The sequence below is a fragment of the Cordyceps militaris genome (genome assembly GCF_000225605.1).
Source record: "Cordyceps militaris CM01 unplaced genomic scaffold CCM_S00001, whole genome shotgun sequence".
In the NCBI taxonomy this organism is placed as follows: Eukaryota; Fungi; Ascomycota; class Sordariomycetes; order Hypocreales; family Cordycipitaceae; genus Cordyceps; species Cordyceps militaris.
The window spans coordinates 2,445,161-2,467,254 of record NW_006271969.1 but is presented as its reverse complement, the minus strand read 5'-3'; the positions used below and the strand labels follow the sequence as shown (position 1 = coordinate 2,467,254).

The following is a 22,094-nucleotide window of genomic DNA, read 5'->3' as shown; positions in this document are numbered from 1 at the left end:
GAAACCAAACACCACCTGATCCAAGAAAAAAAAAACCCCAACCTTCAAAGTGGTATATCCTTCCATCTAAAATCCGTTGAACCTATACGTAAATAACAATGCCACCCCAAACCTCGTATATAATGTATCGAAGAAAACAGGCAAGAAAGAAAACAAGATAAAAGACTCCCCCTTTACTTCTTTCCGGTGCGCCGCCGGGTTCTTTTTGCCGGCGGTTCCGCATCCTGTCCACTGCGGGAACCTTGCCGCGCCGGCGCTTCTTTCCGCCCCCCTTCCCCTTGGAAGACCTTTTGGCTTTGGTAGGTTTCTCCGTGGGACACTTGCCTGGGTGCTCTGTAATCGTAGCGCTGCCTTCTAGTGGCCTTTTGCGCTGCGCTGCGATGCGGGCACTCCTTCGCGGCCCGGGTACGTCGGCGGGCTCCTGTGCATCTGGAATAGTTCGCGCGGCCCCAGAAGATGCTACCTCTGGCTGTTTAACCGGAGACAGTGGATTCAGAAGATATTTGATTGTATGTTGTTCGATTATGGGACGCTCCGTCGTAGGCTGTTCGACGGAGGGCTCCTTGATCGAAAGCTCTTGTTCTACTGTAGGCTCTTTGACTTGAGGAGATGGCTCCTTTGCAGGCGTCCCCGTAGGAGGCGACGAGACAGGGGGCGACGACGGTACGGGCAATTGGACAGGAAGCCGGACAGCAGGTGACGGGACAGGGGGCGTCAACATGGCGCCTGGGAAAGGGGTTGCCTCCGAAAATGCACCGACACCAGATCGGTGCTCCCTGTTACTGCTAGGTCCGGCTTCGGCGGCAGCAGCAGCCTGCCCATAACTCACAGCGGGAGGGACGACACTCACCCTCTGGCTCGTAGTCGCACTATCCTCTGGCATCACTCGAGCCGAGAGGAACGATACGCGAGGTGCCCTGCCAGGCGGCATCTGACCAGTCTCGCACCGTATCTCATAGTATCTATCCTTGGCCCAAGCGAGCAGGTACTCATGCCGGTCGCGGATATCGCACGCCTCCCGGTACGTCTCCGTCTCGTGCAGAAACTGCACCACAGCCTCTTCATGTCGCAGCATCGCGTCCTTGGCCTCCTCGGCAGCGTCCAGCTGGACCTGGGCTTCGGCCAGCATGCGCGTCCGCCGGATGTGCGACATGAACATTTGCTCGTGGCTCCGGCCCCGCGGTTGACGCTGCAGCCGCGCAAACTCCAGCGCAGCCAGGTCCAGCTGCCGATAGGCCTGGTCCCTTTCGACACGGCGCTGCGTCTGAGCCTCTTGTGTCGGCAGGTACTCGGGCGTCTCGTGGGCGCCCAGCGCCGTCTTTTGCCGCAGCCGCTCGTACGCCTCGTCGTGCCTGACCCGCCAGTCGGTGACGTCGTCGCTCATTTGCTCCATGTGCCAGTACTCGAACGCGAGATACTCGGTCCACATGGTCAGCCGGTCCTGCAACCAAAAGTCGACGAGCAAGTCAAACCCCGCTGATACTTGCACGCCATTCCGAGCCAAGCGCGCGACGACGCCCGCTCGGTACTCGTCAAAGTTGGCACATTCGTCGTCGTGCAAGAGTTCCTTCTCCTCTCTGCGCCGGTTCCAGAATTCCTCCTGCCGGGCGGCGCTGTGGGCGAGTTTCGGGTTCGCCATCAGCGCCCGCCACTCGCGGGCGCTGGTGGCCTCGCGGACAAGGGCGGCGTTGTAGGACTCGACCATGAATTCTTCTTGCATGGTGTCGATGTCGCGGTGATACGACTGCCACCGAGTGAACTCTTCGAAGCGCAGGCATTGCCGCTCGAAGAAGTTGGCCTCTGGTGCGTCAAAGTCCAAAGGCGGGTGCAGGTAAAACGGCCGAATCATACCCGCGAAGCGGTTCGGCTGCTCGAAAACACGCCCAAGGTAACGGGGGTGATAGAGAAGGGGAACCTTTCTTTCTCTCAGCCACTTTATTGCCATGGACTCGCGCTGGACGTAGACTTCCCTTTCAAGCAGCATCGTCTCTTCGTCGACCAACTCCCCCGTCTCTTCGACGACGTACCGCTCCGCATTTTCGTCGTCCGTGTCGTCCAGGATATCCTGGAGCCGAAGGTGGGCGGCCTCGAGATGCACTGTTCTGGTGTAGACTCGGGTGCCTCGAGGTGGTGAGACTCGAGGGGGATTGCTGCTTACTGTTTGTTAGCACAAGTACAACGAGACCCTGTGGAAAAAAGAAAAGTGTCCTTACGGTGAGGCGCTGGGAGAAAGATGGAAATCCCCCGACGCGAGATACTCTGACCCAGGGAGCGAGAGATGCGTTGCATTGCCAGGTTGTGTCTGGGCAGCGATGATCTCTGCCAATGCCTCGCGGCTGGCTGCCGTCTTTTGCTCTGCACGAGCAGGGGGACTGTTGCTGCCGTCTGAGTCTGCCATTGTAAAGAGATGCTTTTTATACTCGAAATCAGGCTGCCCCGGGCGTGGTGGATCAGGTCGAAAAGGAGCAAAGGAAGGAAGCACTTTTGACGGTGCTGTCCTGCTGTTGCCGGGACGGAAGACAAGTGTGCAAGACGATTGGGATATCTGCAAACATGGAGACAAGGCCAGACTCGTGCCAGAAGGCGAGGCGAGAGGCGTGATATATACGCCCATCATGGTATTGCCTAAAAGGCGATCTGGGTTTCGGCAATGTGTGCAACGTCGACGTGTACGACGATGAATCGCGCAGCACCCGCAGGGCGCCCAATCAGGCCAACTCTCTAGGCGCTGCAAACGGTTATGGTTCACAGCATAAAAGCAGCATGACAAGAAACATGAGCCAGCACAAGACGTTGTGCAAAAGAGCCTGTTTGAAATACTGCAACAGCGAGGGCAGATGGATGCTGCGGTGCGACGTCAGGGAAGTCTGGGCCGGAACCGGAGCCTTTTCGCGCGCGACACAGGGCGATAGGGTAGAAAGAATGTAAGCCCGAAACCATACCAGAGGACCGAGTTTCAGAGTCCAGAAAAAAAAAGAGGATATTCTGGTGTTTTGTGGTAGGCGATTGAGAACGGCAAAATTTTCCCACAACGCCTCTAGTTCGGGCGATTAGCACAGTCCCCACGACATCTACACGATTAGGCCCAGTGGAAGCGGTCACTGGCCCAAGAGCTCCGACGGGTAGGTGCAGCCAAGTGACCGCCGTTCTGGTATACGGTTTGGTGCACAGGTTTCAGTCTCAGCGCCGAGTGCTGTGGCGAACCAGACGAGAGGACGGTTGTACCGGCTGCGAGTGCCACTACGAGCAGAAATTAAACTCCAGGATGAGAACGACTCTGGAGGACAGGAGCGTAGAGTTTTTTTGTTCTCGGCGATGCGGGTGGGGAGTTTGTGCTGCTCGCTAGCAGCTGTTGGCTGGATCAGCCATGATGCGCAGGCAGAACGCTCAGCTCGCGGCGCTGCATGGCGGCTTGCGCTTTCGTGTCAGTCGCCTACCCTGGATGTCATAATCAGGCTTCCGTCGTTGCTGATGTGCGTGTCCAAACGTAAAGCTGTGTCGCTGTCGTGGATCTGGCTCTGGGCAGTTCTTTGGTGTTTGGTCTTGGCAGGGCGGTGTTGGTCGGTTCTGCCAAGTCGGCTGACCTAGCTTCTCCAACCAACCAACAATCAATCTACTCTGACACCGGACAATTCACAACTACAACTACACATGCACAATAAATAGCTTATCCACTATGTTTGAAACAGATCCCACTTCCAACATCCAAGCCCCCTCGTTCACTCAGCGTCCCGGCCACCGCGCGCTTATCCAAAACCCCAACGAATAGCCATCTCACTCCTGACGGGGTGCCGAACACACGACCACACTTCTCACGACACGCCGACCATCGTGCTCTGGTTATACGCGACACGGACGCATAAAGTCTCAGCCGGCCCAAGAAACACGAGCTACTACGTGACCTTGCCGGTGGCGAGCGGCTCTACGTACCTCGCACGACGCTGCGGTGCGACGACGGGAGGATACATGCAACTGAATGGTCGCGAACCACTCCGTCCGGGTACACTGGTCAGTTGTGCAGGGAACAGCAATATAGTCTGGATTTGAGAGTGCCGATACACAGGGCGCGAGCTGACATGGACTCGCCGTCTGCGCAATAACAATTGGCACTTTTGGTCTTGTGTCTCAGCGCCCCAGGTACACCTTGTCCACATCCGAAAAGTAATACGTGAAGTCAATGCAATGCATAACATGTGCTATTTGCGTCCCATCTATATACCCAATCGTCAAGTTACGTAGGTCTGGGTGTCATGTATTCGTAACATTCCCCCCAACAGGTTAACCTGATATAGCCCCCCAAAAACTAGAAAAACAAAAAACACCGCCGGTATGTGCAACCCGATAGAATAACCCCGTCTATATGGCCCATGACTAGTGTATACCCAAATCCGTTCCTTGTTTGTTACTTTCCGCGATACACCCCATTAGTTTGGCATGTAGCCTCCCCTGCCTTGCTGCATTCGCCCAGGTTGGTAGCCCCCACGTCCGTTGCCACGACCCCGGTAATGCATGGCGGATAGTGGGAGCCCCCCCTGCATATGATTATAGTCGTTAAACATGGGCGGTCCCCCTGACACCCAGCCGCTGCTTACCACCGGGGCACCGGTGTTGGCACCCCAGTGGTGAGACGGCGGAGCGCCGCCGTGATGCAGAGGCGGCGGCATACCCATCGGAGTCGGACTCCATTGATAGCTCTGCTTATCATACCCCATACCGACTGTTCCGTACATGGGAGGACTTGTGGGAAGCCCTCCAGAGATCATCGTGTCCATGGGAACGGGGACGACCTGCACCTGCATGGGCATGGGCATGCCTCCGCGACCGAATCCGGACGAGCCGCCGCCGCCACGCCTTCCACCTCGTCCATTGCCTGCACCTCGTCCCCGAACGAATGGCCGTCTCTGCGATTTGGGTTTACGGTCGACAGTAAAATCAATCTTCTTGAGTGGGTCCGTAACCATGACGTTGTTGGCGAGATTCTGCTTTTCAAGCTCCTCAGGCGTCGCAGTCCAAGCTTGAAACACGTTTTCAATGTTTTCAAAGCCTCGTACCTCAGGAATCCAGGTGCGCACATAGTCTCCTTGCTTATCATAGTCAAAAGCCTGCTTGACTGGGTTGAAGATACGGGCATCGCCGCGAGGGTCGTTGCCAACGCCGGCGACGTATTGCCAGTTGGCCCAGTTCGAGGAAGCGTCATAGTCAACCAACATGCATTCGTACCATTCCGCTCCGTAGCGCCAGTCGATATCCAAGTGTTTTGCAAAAAAGCTGGCTACATTCTGTCTCGCTCGGTTTGACGTGTAGCCAGTGAGGAATAATTCCCTCTGCGACGCGTCGATGAGACCCATTCCTGTGTCGCCTTGTAGAACTCGCAGGATCATTTCGGCGATTCTTTGCGGAGGGGGATTTTGGTCTTGGCTGGCGGTCGCGGGGTTGGCTGTTTTCCACTTCTTGGAGTATCCGTCGACCTCTCGAAACCCTGAGGCACCAAACAGCTTTGCGCCGAATTTCTTGGTACAAAGTCGCATGTAATCGCGCCATAAGAGTTCGAGACGAATAGCCTTGGTACCGTTGTTTTCCCCTTGGCCATATCCAGTAGCTTCTTGGTACTGTGAGTCGGTGCCGTCCTCAAACTTGACTAGTTCGCCGTGTACTTGCCGGGCAGTCAGGCAACCCAGGCAAAGGAAGGCAGACAGTTTGGTGCTGAAGTCGGCGCCGAGAAGACCATTGCGAGTATCGGAGTAGGAGGAAGCGGCACCAGACTTAACCAAGTGCTGCAATCGATTCATTGCACTCTGCTCGCCGCCGAGGAAAGGGTGGGCTGATTGAGCGTCTGGGGGTGGAGCAGGGGGGTTGGGCAATTCGAAAGCGAGGGGTTTGACTAGGCATTTCAAAAAACTGTCAAGATTATCCGGTACCTGAAATGGTATCGACTGTGGCGGTATTAACGCCTCTGGCGGGAATGGAGGTAGAGGAGACTTGGAGTCGGGATATACGTCGCGTGGCTTCTCGCGCAGCGGCTCCTGAGCCTTGCGGTAGGTTGTAAACACATCCGGAAGCTCCTGGGTAGCAATATCGAGGTCGCGACTGTATGTTTAAATTTAGTGTTAGACGTTTGATGTGACAGATAGTTGGTTAACGGGGTAGAAGGGGCAGAAACGCACTCGTCAATATAGTATTTCTCGTCAGGGATGAGGGTGAAATCGATGTTGGCTCTATCGCATACGACTGATATATCGGCTTGCTGTTGCCTTTCCTCGATGGGAACATCGTCGGTCATCCAGACGGCAGATACAGCCGCGTTGCCCGAAGTTTGGAGGTGTTGGATGATACCGCGGACAATATCGGCCGGTGTTCCAATACGGACAATGAGACCACTGTGACGGGAGACCAGTGTGTCCTTGAGATCCCAGACAGCTTCGGCAAGGAACTTTGCTCGGTGAGGACCACATCGCCAAAAGTTGCCGACTTTGCTCTTGGCTAGTGGAAAGGGAGAAGTTTGGGCAGGGTTCAGGAAGCCAGAGGTCTCGATTTGGTCAGGTGGCAAGACCACGACCGGAAGAAGGTGAGTAAAGCCATGGTCCGAAGTCGAGGTAAGACGGTGGAAGACAGGATTATCGGAGATTCTTAGATCGCGGCGGAGCAGATAAACGAGGACTCGGCTGGCAGGCATGGTGAGCTAGGTAGCACCGGCGATTCGATAGGAGTGCTAAGAGATCGTCTCGACCAATACGAGCCAGGCCGCGCGAGGGTGTGAGAAGGAGGGAAAGGCGGGAAGTGGCGGGAGCTGAAGGATAGACGATTAGGCGAGACTGAAAGCTGAGGTAGAAAAAGAAGCGCAATAGTAGTTATTGGCTAGGTCGAAAACAGGGAAGATGGGTCGTAAGAACCGAGATTGACAAGTTGGCCCAAGCAAGCTATGTCGCTTGCTAGGTAGGTAGCGAAGGCGGGCTCGGCGTGGACAAGGAGAAAGAGATGTGGTACGGCAATGAATAACTCTAAGCCAAGGTCCACCGGAGCATTGTTGGCGTTTTTATGCTGGCGACATATAATTCATGCAGGAGCAAGGTAGGAACGAGGAGCCGGGGCCGTAACAAGTTGGATTGGTGGCAAAGCGGGAGAGAGCGGCTGTTGAGCACTGATGAGTACGGAGTAGACGCCACGGCCAAGCTGATATGTGTAGCGTTGGAGCAGCAAGCGGGAACGAAGCCTAATGGACAACGGTACGTGAGGCTGAGGAGGGTACGAAAGGGTACAGAAAGAAGCGTCCAGGAACAGAGGATAAGACGAGTCAGAATTGGCGGTAGGACCTGTTGTTGTAATTGAGACGAGATTATTTGCCAATGGGTAGCGTTGTCGGTTTGGTCATGGATCTTGGGATGAGCTATTGAGTGATGCTGGACAGCGACGGTGCGGAAGTGGAAATCGAGAGCAAGCACGGGACATCAGGTCGTCTCGGAATCGATGGGGAGGAAGGATGAAGCTAGTCCGAGAGACTGGTAACGGGGTGTAAGAAGAAGGGGTCATGTTGGCTTTTGTCTTGATTGCGGCGGCCTAGTCGATGGAGAAAGGCGGCGGCGACGCGAGAGTTTGCGGCCACCTCGAACCCATTGGGAGGAGAGTGAGGTGAGGCCCCGGGAGGGTGGGCGGTTTTTGCCGGGCATGCTGGGGGGTGGCATGCTAGCAACTGGGTTGGTATCGATGGGTGGGAGCTGCAGGAGGGTGATCGATCGCGGGAGGGAATGAAATGCATCCATGCGGCTTGGGGCGTTTGTGTTGATGGATGGTGATGACGGATGGAGGGGTGGTGATGGAGAGAATGGGAGTGTGTTGGAGGTACTTGTGATCTCGTACTGTTTCTATGAGAGACGAAAGTACTCTTGACAACCACCAAAGGTGGGCTGGTGGGTGATAGACCAGGGGAGCTCTTGAGCCCCTCTCAGCGCCTCTCAGCGCCTCCACCCCTGGAAAGGCTCGCTGGAAAGGTTCGCTGGTGCAGTGAAATGGAGACGTCGTTTTGGGACAGTTATTACTGCGACATGCGTTTCCATGGAATGCAATCACGCACGATTCGACTCAATTGAGAACAATTGTTTGCAAATTGTTTTTATTGAATTGTTGTTGCTCGACACGACATGGCTTCCACTGCCTACCAGTCACAACCGGCCTTCGCGATATCCGTCCCCTGTTCACCGTCGAGCCCATCGGAAACCCAGATGAGCCGGCCACTAGCAAGGATGGCCATGTTATGATTGGGCCAACCGGGCAAGGTGCATCTTTTGCAGAAACGCAAACTACATACTTGTGCATTCGTTTAATTTCGTCTTGATACTCTTTGATCATGATAACTGATGAAATTGTATCCCTTGACGAGCTGGCGACCTGGCTAGCATGGACTCCAGCACCTTTTGTGCCCCCAGGCACAGCTGGCAATGGGTCACTCCAACGGTGGACCACTGGACCTGGACCAACTACTAATGCCCACTGTAAACTGTAAGAACGACCTCTAAATTGTCACCATATAGCTCCGTGATAATTCTCGGCATCTCGGCGTTTGGAATTTTAAATTCAAACTACAACCCATTAAAACCCCATACAAAACAAGTAACCCTGAATATTCTTCCTTTCACTGCTGGGATGAGTATGTGCGTCGTCACCAACCAAACCTTATCCTCGCCCAGTCCGAACCCCTCTGCTAGCCTTCTCCATGATCCCCTACGTACGTACCCCTCTTCAGGTTATAAGCTTCACCCACACATCACACTTGCAGGCGCCCATCAACACCCTCGCCAAAACCCGCGCTTTAACTGCCCTTCCCGAATTGCAACACACCTCATTGCCTGCCCTTTGCTGGCAGCCTCAGCCGTCCATTCGATCCCGCCACAGCCCCGCGCTCCTCCCCCTCAACCCCTGCATAGCTGAGATGCCTAAAGCTAGCACGGTTCCCTGGTCCGCGCCAAGTGGGCGTTGGCGTCGTCTTTCTCCTAGAACCTCTGGTACACTGAGGTAACACTCAAAATGGCATCTTTGAAATGCTGGTATATCTTGCGGTTTGCCTTGCTGATACAAGGGTGCCTAGTAACCGAGAAGCGCCAAGGCTGATACATGACCGCCGACAGGAGCCCGCCACGGAAGCGAATGCATCGAATACTCCACGTCAATCCGTCCCCCTCCATCCACGACATTCAAAATTTCCCATCACTCACCTCATCGACTTCGCCGAGACCGCCGTTACACTGCAGCCCGTCATATGCCGCTCATGCCATGCATGACGGGGCTGATGCCTTTCTCAGCATCTACACTAAATTTAAACTGCACTATGATCGACACCACCACTAGCGATCATCAATCAAGCCGAAAGCCATGATTCCACTGACGGAGAAACATACATGACTTATTACTGGTAGCACCTGCCACCATTTCTAATCGTCATTTCGGGGACTTACTTCCTGCGCACTGTTCTCGGCTGGCTGATTCAGAGCCCTGGTTCCCCTTCCCGTCAACTAATTTACACCAAACGCCGTTATGAGACCTATTCGCTTCTGTTACTAGAAAATTTGATAGTTTCGACAGGCAGTCCGCTTCGTCCCGGGGCTCGCTACACGACATATAGGACCCGGATTTATTCTCTACTATTACAAGGTCCTACTCAAATACGTCACCACCTCACGCACCTTCTAGCACACTAATAACACCCATCCCATCTTTGGAATCCGTCTAGCCGTCTCCAGAAACCCGCTCGAGCTAGGCCAGCAAAACGCTGGCGTCCTGCCTTTTTCGGGGGCACATTTGCAGCGCCAATCGCATAGTATTACGTCAACGGTCAAGCCCACCCACCACTTCTTCGATTCTCCGATGGGATGGGGGTTCCGACCACCCATCGAGTTTGCACGATACCAATCGTGAAATGTCGTCGTTCGTTCCGGCTCACATGATAAAGTCCCCGATTACCGGCTGCACTCTACTTGAAATCTCAAAAGAGACCGTTCTCTGGCATATGTATCTGCGTCACCACGTTACTTTAGCTCGCCCAGACACATCATAGCCAGTCATGGACCATGGGTAATGAGTTGCTTCGGTCCGTATAACTGAGGGCTGACTGACTGGTTTGTATTCTGGCCCGTATCGATCAAGCCTGGCAAACTGACCTTTGACCTGGGAGTGGCGAGTGTTTTCGGCCCTGCACTTACTGAGACATGCTTCCCACGTTGGTTGCCATTATTCGGCGGCAAGTCATCCGCGTGTGAAAGATGCACTTTCTGTCCCGTCTTGTGCAACATGGGGCACTACAAAGACATATACCTAGGTAGTTGGGCAGCTAGGGAAACTGCACAACCCCCCCCGAGACAGTCTCTACTCGCCCGTTCTCCTGGAGTCTATATTCGCACTGCGGATGCTAGCTTCTGCAGTCATGCTTGCATCTCGCCAAACGCTACCATAACCATGCTTCCGCCTACCCCACCACCAAGTTCCGCGTACAACAGTGCGGACGATTCAAAAACATAACATTGCCATACGAGGTTATTGAAGACTGCTGGCTTGGGGGCTCCCATACGTGACTCGGTGATCTGTTATATGAAGGCCGCTCTCGGGCTATCCGCAAACTCGGTGAGGGGTATTCTCCAACAGCATGGCTGGCACGCGACGGGAGGTATGTCGGGATCATGTCTTGGTAACTGTGGCTCAGTTGTTACCATAGAGAAATTCAAAACATGTTGATCCGTTCAATGAAAAATACCACAACGTGGCACTAAGGATTCGAGATGCTAAGCATGCAGCTCAGTAGCGCATGTTGAACCACATCACCGACGTTGCAGCTGGCAATGGCCGTCAGTGTGTGGTTCAGCCTTCGGACGAATTTACTCTCTATGGCCCTAATGGAATACATATGTACCTGGTCTATGAATCCATGGAGCCGAGTGTTAAAATCATTGTCGAGAAGCTTCCCCAGTTCAAGCCTGGCAAGTAGGGGATGAAGCTCCGTCATCCTCCGCAGATGGCAAAAATCATTATAAAACAGCCTTTCAAAGCGGTGTCCGTTCTTCATCGAGGTTGTCCATGGAGACTTCCAACCTGAGAATGCTGTTCGTATTGCACTGTCGGATGACGCCGCCCGACGCCGCCCGACAGAATGAAGGCGCAGATGCAAAAGTGCTTTTTTCATTCTGTGGAAAGGCTGGACGGCAAGGAGGGTCATCGCCGTATCTTTACGCTGCGTGGTCGCTGGTCGCTTCACACTGTTTGAGAATGGGACCAATATCAAGTTATCGGACATAGGAGGAGGCAGGTAATACTCGCAACCCTAGAGACCTCGATTAACAGCAGGAGCCTACTTTCTGTCCTATAAATTACATAGCTCGTTACCACGCGTGGACTTTTGACCGAATATATCTTTACGGGGGAGATGGGCGCCGTCGCTTGATATTTATATCAGGAGTTTCGGCTGCCTCGTTTTCGAAATCATCACGGAACAACCTCTTTTCTATGTGCTTGGTTCCAAGTATCAAGATGGCGACCCTATCACGAGGGTTTTCTCGCGGCTAGGTGCTCCGCCTGACGAGTACCATGAGGCTTGAAAGGCGTCGTCCTGTTGTTTCACGCCATCCAAGAGCTTAACAATGTTTACTGGGCAGCGTGCCTAAGGGCTGCGAGCTCCTGATGCAGCCACAAACTACTGTGGATGTCATGAAACCTTTGAGGACGCGATACCAGGTATCGAAGGCGCTGATGGACTTTGCAATATGATTCTGTGAAGCGCCGTACAGCGGCCGACACTTTACAGAATATATAGTTCCAAGAGATTGAAGCGGAGTAGATTCGGTAAGGAGAATGGTGAAATGATGACAAAGTTGAATCTCTTCTACTTGACATGATCTTGGCTTTGTTCTGCCTTGTAGCATGACATACGGAATTTTGCTACATGGGCTTGATAGTACTGTTGCCCTCAATACATGACGATAGGATAGCGTAACGAGCGATTGAGACATTCTAATAGTCGGCAAATAAATCTAGAAGCGATTTTTTCGCCATCCGATGACACATCTATGAGTAACTAATGGTACAAGTTGCCAAGTTGCACTGCCACAGCGCATCGCCACGCCCAGTAGGCTGGCGCGTATGAGGATCCCCCCACTAGTCCGTTCCGAATTGCCATGGCGTCCGCCATCCAACCACCAGCGTTCATTCATCTCTTCCACATCTTCCGCTATTATCCTCGTCAAGACTCTCTTCCAACTTTCATCACCAACACGCGGCGATCTCCTCCTCTACAGTCCCAGAGTCGAACGGTTGCCGACCTATATCCCTCGTTTCAGCAACACGCACACCCCCGCCAAGATGGTGTCCGCCGACCGCCAGACCATCATGGAGGTCAACCGGTCGCTCCGGAATATAAAAACGGTATAAGCTGCCCTTGCGCAATCTGCCACGAATTAAGCTGTGATTTCCAGGCAGGAAAACAAGACGCTGTTTTGCTAACCACTGGCTGTGGTGTAGGAGCTGGAGAACCTGCTCGAAAAGGGCGTCATTGACGAAAACGTCTTCGACACCATCCACGCCTCCCTCCCCCCCGAGTCCTCCGTCTCCGGCCCTCTACGCACGACCAGCAACACTAACGGCGCCTCCGCCAACACATCGCCCGCCGCCCGCGACAACGGGCCGACGTACACGCCGCCGACGCAGGGCCTTCAGACCGCGCACCTCGGCAACTCAACGTCCCCCGTGCCCCCCTCCTACAACGACACGCCCGCGCCCGGCGTGCCCCCGCGTGGTGGTAGCGGAAAGCCCACCCTGACGACGGCGCGCGCGCTCTACCGCTACGGCGCGACCGACGCCCGCGACCTGACCTTTGAAAAGGACGACATCATCGCCGTCTACGAGTACATGAACCAGGACTGGTGGATGGGCATGAACCAGCGCACTGGCCAGGAGGGCATTTTCCCCCGCAGCTACGTCCTGCCCGAGCAGGACAACAAGGCCCCTGGGGGTTACGGTCCGCCGCAGCCGCAGTACGGCTATCCCGCCGGCCCGCCGCAGCAGCAGAACCCGTACAACGCCAACGTGCCCCCGATGGCGGTGGCAGAGGGCGGGCAGGCAGAGGGCGGCGCAGGGGGGGGGAAAGCGGGCGAGCTGGGTAAGAAGTTTGGTAAGAAGCTGGGAAATGCGGCTATCTTTGGCGCCGGTGCGACTATTGGTGGCAATATCGTCAATAGCATCTTTTAGACGATATGCGGGCATACCATACTCTTTGGTTACCTTTTTTTGTTGGTTTCCCTGCGTTGCATCTGGGATTGATTGACCAGGACTCTGGTGACGCCCATATCACTGGTGATGCTCATGTCACGTCGAACCAGCCTTTGTGGGGTTGGACGACGGCTGTTATATTAGCGACGAACTCTATTGATTATTCTTGAATTACTACCACATCTTTACCCCTTTGAAGGTTACGTTGCATGGCTTGCGGGCGGGCACCCTTGTGGCTCAAGATGAAACCTGGGCTACGCGTGTGCTTGATGCGATGGATCGTGGGTGGAACTGGCGGCGACTCGATGAGGCGGATAGTCATGGGATTAGGCAGGGGTCACGGCTATGCAATCGGCCAACTCTCATCATGCCGGGAATGCTGCTGGATGTTGAGCAATGGGTCCTTACGTGGCCACCTTGCGCATACCGTTATTGCTCGGCGTCGCAGGCTCACAAAGCTAGAATCGCATAGTAAGGAAACCTTGCCAATATCTCTATGTATAACAGTAGGATTGAGATTTCACCCTAACTGGGTATTATAGTATGTAGATTCGCTCCCACCTTGTATTACACTGCGTCTAGCACAGAAGCCACCCCCATTATATACTCCGCGTGGTTACCAGTTCCCCGAGGTCCTCTATTCTATATGGCTTTGATAGAATAGGCTATAAATACAAACTCGATAATATCACATGTCACACTGTGTCTAGCACAGACGCCGCTTTTAGTCTCATCTTCAAACGCAGTCAACGGTTCCCCATAATCTTCTTCAGTGTGGCCGGAGGCGTGGCTGCAAGCGAGTATTCTTGATACTTGGAGGCCGTGAGCATGCGGCCTCGGCGACCCCAGATGAGGAGGGGGATGGGAATGAGCAGAACGACCGAGGTCGCGATAGATGTAAAGACGAAGACGCAGTTGATGCCGTTCGCGCCCACGCGCGGCATGATACCGATCCATAGAATGACGGCCAAAATGTTGCGGAAGAAGACGATGCCAACCATGGCATCTCCAATCATCTAGCACGTGTTAGCCATGGGAAACGTTACTATAGCTCCTCTTGAGACGTACATTGTGATAGCAGTCCGTGATGTACGTCAGGCTTGTTTCCTGGCACAAGCCAAGGCCAAAAGAGAAGAGTATGTAGCTGATTAGCAAGACTGAAATCGGTGCTTTCTAGACGCAGAAAACAGATCAGTCATCGATGTACTTTGATGTTTTAACAAGCTTCATTTTTGTCGTAATCTTACCTCGCCGATGCCTAGTCCAAATATCAGGATTCCTGCGGCAACAAAGACACCACCAAGCAGGGCAAACCACAGCCGCATCTCGGGCTCGTACATACCACCGCTGCGACGTGCCTTTGACACGACCCAGTAGTCGCTGAGCGGCGGCACGACCAGACTGCCGAGGAAGTGACCCAGCAGCGGGCCGAGATCGAGCAGTGCGAGCCCGCGTCGGTCGAGGTTGTACGGCGGCTGCGTCATCTGCGTCTGTACCACCAGGCTGAACAGAGACAGCCAGGCCATGAGAAAGCCGTACGTCAGCGCGGCGTAGATGACGCCGGGGAAGGTGCCGAGAATGACAAACGCGGACAGGAAGCGGCGGCGAATTGGCCGGCCTGTCGGCGTGACAAACGCGAAGCGCTTCCGGAGCGGTCGCGGCCCGGGCGGCAGGTCGAGATAGACGCTGCGGCCGGCCTGGCGGTTGACGTTGACGAGGTCGAGCAGCTCGAGCTCGTCGGCGATACTCCCGTCGTCGGTGCTGGCGCCGTACGAGACGCGGCGGTTGTAAAAGGTGCTGGGGGCGCGGGCGTCCTCCTCCTCCTGCTGCTTGGCGGCGAGGCGGGCGTCAATGTTGGGGACAAAGGTGGACTCCTCGGCGGCGACGAGGACGAGCAGGGCGGTGACGCCAAAGGCGACGGCCATGGCCCAGGGCGACCAGCGCCAGTCGCGGCCGTGGTGCGAGCCAATCTCGGACACGAGGATGGGGCCGATGAAGCACCCGACCCCCTGCGCGAACACGACCAGCCCGTACACGGTCGCGAACTGGTGCACGAAGAAGAGGTCGGTAATGGTCATGGGCACGAGCGCCTGCGCGACGACGGCGCCCGCCCCCGCGAGGCAGTTGGCCGCGCGGTACTCCCACGGGTGCCGCACGAGCGCCATCCACACGGCCGCCGCGAGCTGCAGCAGCGTCGAGGCCAGGTATGCCGGCCGCCGCCCGTACTTGTACCCGAGCGGGATGAAGAGGATCGCCGCCAGCGCCATGCCAATGTACCGAAACGACGTCGACACGGCCAGCTGCGGCGCGTCCATGGCGAGGTCTGCCGCCAGGTACCGGTTGCGGATGAGCGTCAGGTCCACCCAGGCAAAGGTGACGCCGACGTAGACGAGGATGACGCCGAGATGGAGGGCCTTGCGGCGGAGGGACCAGTTCTACTCGGGGGGGAGCCTTGTTGTCAGCGAGGGCAAAGGGGGTGGTCACCGGCATAGAAGGGAGCGGGCTTACGAGGGGATCATCGTAGTCGTCTGTTGGTTTCGGGTACGAGATGATGTTGCCCTTTTGGCCAATTAACCGGATTGAGCCTGGAGGCGTCATGGTATCGGCCAAGGGCGCGATGTGTGGTCAACGTGTGTGATGCGGTTACCACTGCGGTGGGAAAGCAAGCTACATGACATGGCAGAGAAACGAGTAGAATAGGTGGGCGATGGAGTTGTTATATTATCTTGCTGGTCGATCCCGGTTTCATCTTGTTTTAGATCGATGATGGGGGCATGTCCCGAGTCCGACCGGCCATCGGCACGGTAGCTGCCAAATGGGAGGCATTAACATGACGGGGTTTTTTTTTATTTTCTGTTGGAAAATAAAAGAAAGAATCTGCGAGACCGGACGATAAGAAAAGTCTCACTCTTCCTCTCATTGACGGTGATCGTGGGGGGCATGTTTCATGAGAGGTTGCGTCTTGCCCGTTGCTGTGGGAGGGAGTTGAAGCTTAACGTTAGTGTTGGGCGGCCTGCAACGAGCGCCGCTCGAATAGGCAGAAAGTAAGAGAACTCTGGGGGCTTATGCGGTAGCGGGTTTCCGTATATTCCGCATTGTGCCTGAGCAACGCCAAGAAACGTGTGGACAGGGAGGGCAGCCTGGCAAAAGGGTCTCCCCTGCTCGTCTGGGGCGCGTATCCTTCAACTAATTTTTGAGACTCTTCAGTTCAATCCCTCCTCGCTCTTCTGCTGCTAGAGATTTGGTTGCGGTAACGTATAGAACAGTGCGATCCCGAACCCTCCCTCCGCCGGGGCAGAGAGCGTGGGGGGAAAGGGGGGGACGCAGGCTCTCGTTACAGCCCAACACGCTTTAACGTTTCAGACTTGGGTGGACGGCGATGGGCAAGTGACCAAGGTGATGGAATCGATCGCGACGCGAACGTCTCTCGCCTTGTCCAATCAAAAAAGGAAAAGAAGAAGAACAACGGCGTCTTGGCCCTGCATCCGTCGGTACGGCCGACAGACAGCCTTGCTCTGAGGCCGTTGGCGGCTGCATGTTTGACAGAAGCAGACGGCTTTCTGATGGCTTCCTCGTCCGCCTATTCCCATTCGAGGTAGAGCTTAGCGCCCGTGATCTTCTGCTTTTATGTCGGACGGGCGGCATGGACTTGAGCGCAACGGCTTGACACGACGGCTTGCGCTCATCATTCTAACAAACCCTACTTTGCTAAGGGCCGCTACCAAAGAAGAGGTAGCCAATCGTTGAGCTATATGATGACATAAAATCGACTAGTTATGGAATTATGCGTAGCAGTCGGTAGTAGAGTTTGCCCTTCAAACACTGGAAGTCTTGGGCGGACCGACATCCAGGCGATGCTAAAGAGTCGCGGGTAATGTACCGTACGTATTCTTCCATGTTCCCTGTCCCGAAATTGTCCAAAAGCAGTTTGTTGCTTTTCTCCTTGTCCCCTTTGGAGTTTGTTATTAAAGCCGACCGCCACCATTTGATGCTCTCGTTGGTCTCGATCAGGGTATGCATGCTCGCCAGGTCAAGGGCAGTAACCTGATAGCTTGGTTGGGGTGGTTGCGCGTTTCAGAACCGCAGTCTCTCCAGTTTTACTTTAGCATAAGCGTGGGGGGGCTCGCTTCATAATCTCGTTCTCACTGCCGTGATTGGATTAATAACTGCGTGAAGAAAAATAACCATCGACAAGGAAAAGAAACGCGAGCAAGACCATTCATTGTTGAAAGACTGCCGTCGCACTGATGTGACAAGGCTATCCGGAGGGGCGCAAGGCTATGAAGAGCCTCGATGTGGATAGTAGTCTCGGACCTTCTCCATCTTGGAGTCTACGTAATATCAATCTTGTCCAGTTCATGAATCGTGGCATCTGCACATCGTAGTAGTTGCGCCGCGGACCTCACATCCTTGCCGTCCATTTTGCATGCATTGCTATGTAGCCGCGCTCTGCTAAAAAGAGTCGATGACGAATGAGACTCACAATGCCTGTAGTGAGCTCGTGCTGAACGGCATTGAATAAAGTACTGCCGTCATCAACCCTTCTAGCCGGCGTGCGTCGCATCAAAACCGGCGCAGGACACAGGGAAGCAATGCATCGAGGCGGATCCCTAGGCCGGTGCCAGCTCTCCTCGCATCCCACCAAGGTTTACCAGCTTGCTCCTGTCATCAGAGTCTGTCGCAGGTTGGAGCGAACATGTCGCGTCTTCAGCACGCATACAGGTCGGGCTGCGGCCGACGTTTCGGCAGGCCACCCAGGGCACAAGGCATGCCAGCTGCGTGGCGAGCGGCCCGGGATACCAAAACGGCCGGCTTCTGTTTTTGCCCTCGAGTATGAAACTCACTCTAGAAAAAGTGCAACTGAAAATATCTCGGGCTCGGCACCAGGTGCATGAATGGCTAGTTTGGACCATCGCCAGTTCACCCCCTGGGCAAGGCCGTTGCAGCCGTCCAAGTCGGATGATTTTTCTCTACAACATTGATGTGAGAGCTGAGAGCTTCCAAACCGCTTCTTTGTGGCTTGGAATCCCCAAACCACCAATACATGGCTAGCGAGGCGCCACTCAGAACTCGCAACAAGCGGTACAGGCGTCACCGGATACGCAATTACCCAAATCATCCGAACCCAACGCTAAAAGGCCTCGAACCAACTTGCGCGTTGCAGCTTTTGATACCATCGGCCTCGCCAATAATGCAGGCATCTCTCCGCAGGTTTGGTGGATAAACCAGTCCACGGCCTACTTCCCCGTCGCAGTCAAATGGAGCAGAATGGACACTCAAGCCTCATACTATGCTCTGGTATATAGCTCCGTTGAGGATACTCGTTTGCTGCACTGAAAATCGTTCCAGCCCCAGCCAACAGCCACCAAGCCTCGTTTCCAGTTGAAACACCTCCATCACTGGCCGTGAGCGATATTTATTACTCCGATTTTTCTGTATTTCGTGGCTGTTTCTATCTCGCATGCGGAACTGGGACACAGTCTAGCAAATCACTTGGTTCGAGGTCAAAAAACGACAAGTCGCGTGTGAGCACGCTTTGATGCATAGCCTGCTGCTCACTACAGCCAGATGCTGTCCACAGCGGGAGTTCAAAATAGTGAGGGAAGAAGCCGGCATGATCCCATCCCGTAATGGCCATAATCTTGAAGTGCTCAGGATGGATCCAGATATTCTTCGCCGAGAGATTGTTGTGGCAGTAGACAAAGACGTCGCTGTGTGCCCACCACTGCTCCCACTCGCGGCTGTCTCTATTATAAATCCGTCGAGGCGGAAGCACTGGGATAAATTGGCTAAGGCTGCCAATGTACCTGCGACGCTTTCCTTGAAGCTGCGGCAGGATGAAGCGCGTCATTTGCGCTGCCACCGCGGCGACGGCGGCAATTCTGGTTACCGCAGGGACGTTTTCCAGCTGAATCGCGCCGTAGATCCGCTTCGAGGCAAAGTGCAGCAGTCCATCCACTGTGTCTAGCTGGCAAGTCTGAACGGGGATATTGGTGTGTTGCCGAATAAACGTCGTCGCCGTAAACTCGTTCCGAAGCCGCTCCGTATCCCACAGTGGGCGTATCGTCTGTCCATGCTTGTCGACTGGGAGCTCCTCGTCACTCAGTTGCCGCTTGACAAACCAGGTCTCGCCTAGTTGATAGTGTCTCTCATAGTTGCTAGCCGTCCAGTATATCTGGTGAGGGGAATCTTGCTGCATGGTAGAGCTTCAGTGTGGCACGCGCTTTTGGCGGGCCGGGTGGCAGGAAGCCACCATGATATATATATGCAACGCGGAACTCACAAGATATGAATTCGGGTTACTCTACAAAGAGCTTGTACCACGGCTAACTCGTTTTATGCTCCGTAGTCATGGAGCTATCGAGCAAACAATGTGGCATCCTATTCGGTGCTTACGCAAGTTGCGTCCTACTTATTGCGAGGCCCCTCTGCACTGTCCGTAATCTGATCGAAGTCGCAGAGGAACCATGGTCGAAGAACATTCATCACAAAGTGAACGGCAGAATGGTAGTAGGCGGCAGGTCTCCTCTCTCAGCCAGCGGCATATTCATCCGTAGGTAGATTCGCGTTCGGGACTGTATGACGAGTGCTACTTTGGGGTCCGACTTGCATTTATTCGTTTCTTTTTTTCCCTTATATACTCCACAACATTATACACCGTATTTTCGTCTCAAAATTGCTTACACAAATGACGCTTAGTACCAAACCGGGGCGATGGGCCCCATTGGGATGGCCTCAATTCTCGTCAATCCCTCACCAACCGGCTCGGTCCTGGCAACGAGGCGCGTCCTAGCCGAGTCGGCCTTGGGAACCGCAGGGCTGTTTTCCAGTCGGTGGGTGCACTGGCCGCCCGGGACGATGATGTCGCCAATGTACTTTTCGAGGGTGGTGTAGGCGTTGCGGATAGCCTGGGCGTTGGGCTGGATCTTGCTGATGCCGCCCTTGACGTTCCGGTCGTAAACGGAAACAACCATCTCCTGGGCAAAGTTCTCCTGCTGCGACGTGCGGCCGTAGTCGTCGGTGACGGCCGAGTCCCTGGCGTACGCGTCGAGCCAGGCCTTGCCGTTGGAAAAGGGCACGCCGTACACGGGATCAAAGGCGTGCGAGTCGAGCGAGTGGCCCGTCTCGTGGATGAAGACTGTGATTTCGCAGTCGCCGTTCATCTGGATGTTGTCGCCCGCGCTGCCGGCGGACCGCTGCCCTGGCAGCGCGATGATGTGCCGCACAAACTGCCGCATGCGCACCGGCAGCCGCCCAAACAGCTCCGCCAGATCCCTCTTGGACAGTGGCGCGTCCTTGTGCCGGCAAAAGACCCACGGCTGCTTCGGGCAGTCGGAGTAGCGGATGTTGAAGGCGCTCACGTCTAGCGGCGAGAAGCCGGCGCCCTTGGCCAGGTTCTTGCAGTCCCGCGGGAGGTAGTCCTTGCCCCAGTCGTCGGCCGTGTGCGCCGCGACTTTGAGAGACGACATCAGGTCCGGGCCTAGGCTGCCGAGGCCGCCGTTGGGAAACGGCGGCTTGATGACGGGCTTGTCGAGAGTGGCAGAAGCTACGGAGAGCAGAGCCGCAGCGGCAAAGGTGGTGATGACAGAGGAGTGCATGATGGGTTCGTGAGAGATCTTGAACACACAATACACGGAAAACAATCTAGCAGCAGGCGGGCCGTCGGCGATCACGACGGCCAAGGCCTCTTTATAGCTTCTGTCAACATCAATCAGCCTTGTCGAAGATATAGCTACTGGCAAGATGGCGCTGCCTTGAAACAAACTATTTTGCGATCAGCCTAGTTTTGCTGCAGTCAGCTTCTTAATCCCGGCAATTACTCTCGCCGAGTCCATCTGGGCTAATAATAAACAAGCCAAGTGCTAAAACGGGGAAGGGGAATACGGTTCCGCCAGGATAACCTGGAAATGTCTCTTCCTCTCATACTCGGTCTTGGACGACGAGGGCCACAAAGCCAATCTACCGCCAAGTCATAGACAGGCTTTACAAAGCTTACGGCTAAAAAATGAGAGAATCAGCTAGTTAGAGGAACCACAGAGCATATGTTGATCCCATGGCAAGAAACATGTTAGCGCTGTCGATCTTGGGGCGGGTGCTTTCAAACAGTGAGTGGGTTGCGCTGCCATCGAGAGAGACCTCAAAGACGGCACCTACGAGCTAGAGATTGGGTTAGAAACCCCAAGCATGAGATTGCCAGAAGTTTCATAATGCTGCCGTCGAGTGTTTCCGTGGGTGTTGGTTCCTCGGTAGTCAATCAACGTTGCATTTGTGGGAATAGTCCAGGCCACCGATGCCGGGGTTGTATCACACATCTACAATTTTTACTTAGATTGAGACGGCCATATGTTTTGATAGTCTGATGATTTTTTATTCGTACTTTCTCACTTTAGTTTTTGCATTGAAAAGTATTCAACGAGGCAAAGCAATGTATGCCTTGCCCCGCGCCAACATGCAGGGGGTTTGCTGACACTGAAAAGCTAACCACTAACAGCCTCAAAATGACCGCTGAAAAGCCACTAATCTTATGCGAGGGGTGTGATGGCTGGACTATGACGCCGTCTCGTACAGCCCTAGACCCTGCCCTATGACGAAATCTGACAGTGGTCGATGGGATTGGTGCAACTCCAACAATGGAGACGAAGGTGTTGACAAAGGTTTATATACATTCCGAATGATTTTGTGAAGTGGCAAGCTTCGATGACTTGTCTATACGAAAAGTGTGCCATTTCTTACTGTAGTTCATGTATTGAAACGAGGTGGTGGGCAGCAAGTGTCACCAATATTGGATTATGAGATACCGCTTAGTGTGCGCATAAATTTATATCCAGAGAAATATCTACCGGTTCTCCGTA

General features: G+C 54.5%; 5 protein-coding genes across 5 annotated transcripts; 2 read left to right on the top strand and 3 right to left on the bottom strand.

The window, feature by feature from the left end:
* Positions 1-354: 354 nt before the first annotated feature.
* Positions 355-2,398, bottom strand: CCM_00775 (uncharacterized protein; the record flags this gene model as incomplete). The annotated part of the gene is made up of 3 exons (XM_006665934.1): positions 355-459; positions 851-2,102; positions 2,214-2,398. 3 exons carry the CDS (start codon positions 2,396-2,398, stop codon positions 355-357), a joined length of 1,542 nt encoding a protein of 513 aa, XP_006665997.1.
* Positions 2,399-4,588: 2,190 nt separating this feature from the next.
* On the bottom strand, positions 4,589-6,673 carry CCM_00774 (cryptochrome DASH; the record flags this gene model as incomplete). Its single annotated transcript, XM_006665933.1, has 3 exons — positions 4,589-4,694; positions 4,729-6,087; positions 6,165-6,673. 3 exons carry the CDS (start codon positions 6,671-6,673, stop codon positions 4,589-4,591), a joined length of 1,974 nt encoding a protein of 657 aa, XP_006665996.1.
* Positions 6,674-8,049: 1,376 nt separating this feature from the next.
* On the top strand, positions 8,050-10,969 carry CCM_00773 (uncharacterized protein; the record flags this gene model as incomplete). Its single annotated transcript, XM_006665932.1, has 5 exons — positions 8,050-8,092; positions 8,157-8,270; positions 8,682-8,719; positions 10,582-10,651; positions 10,818-10,969. 5 exons carry the CDS (start codon positions 8,050-8,052, stop codon positions 10,967-10,969), a joined length of 417 nt encoding a protein of 138 aa, XP_006665995.1.
* A 1,367-nt stretch (positions 10,970-12,336) lies between these two features.
* On the top strand, positions 12,337-13,221 carry CCM_00772 (SH3 domain protein; the record flags this gene model as incomplete). The annotated part of the gene is made up of 2 exons (XM_006665931.1): positions 12,337-12,399; positions 12,496-13,221. 2 exons carry the CDS (start codon positions 12,337-12,339, stop codon positions 13,219-13,221), a joined length of 789 nt encoding a protein of 262 aa, XP_006665994.1.
* A 767-nt stretch (positions 13,222-13,988) lies between these two features.
* CCM_00771 (Major facilitator superfamily transporter) lies at positions 13,989-15,840 on the bottom strand (the record flags this gene model as incomplete). Its single annotated transcript, XM_006665930.1, has 4 exons — positions 13,989-14,258; positions 14,311-14,349; positions 14,490-15,677; positions 15,751-15,840. The coding sequence occupies 4 exons, from the start codon at positions 15,838-15,840 to the stop codon at positions 13,989-13,991; spliced, it is 1,587 nt and encodes a 528-aa protein (XP_006665993.1).
* Between the last annotated feature and the right edge of the window lie 6,254 nt (positions 15,841-22,094).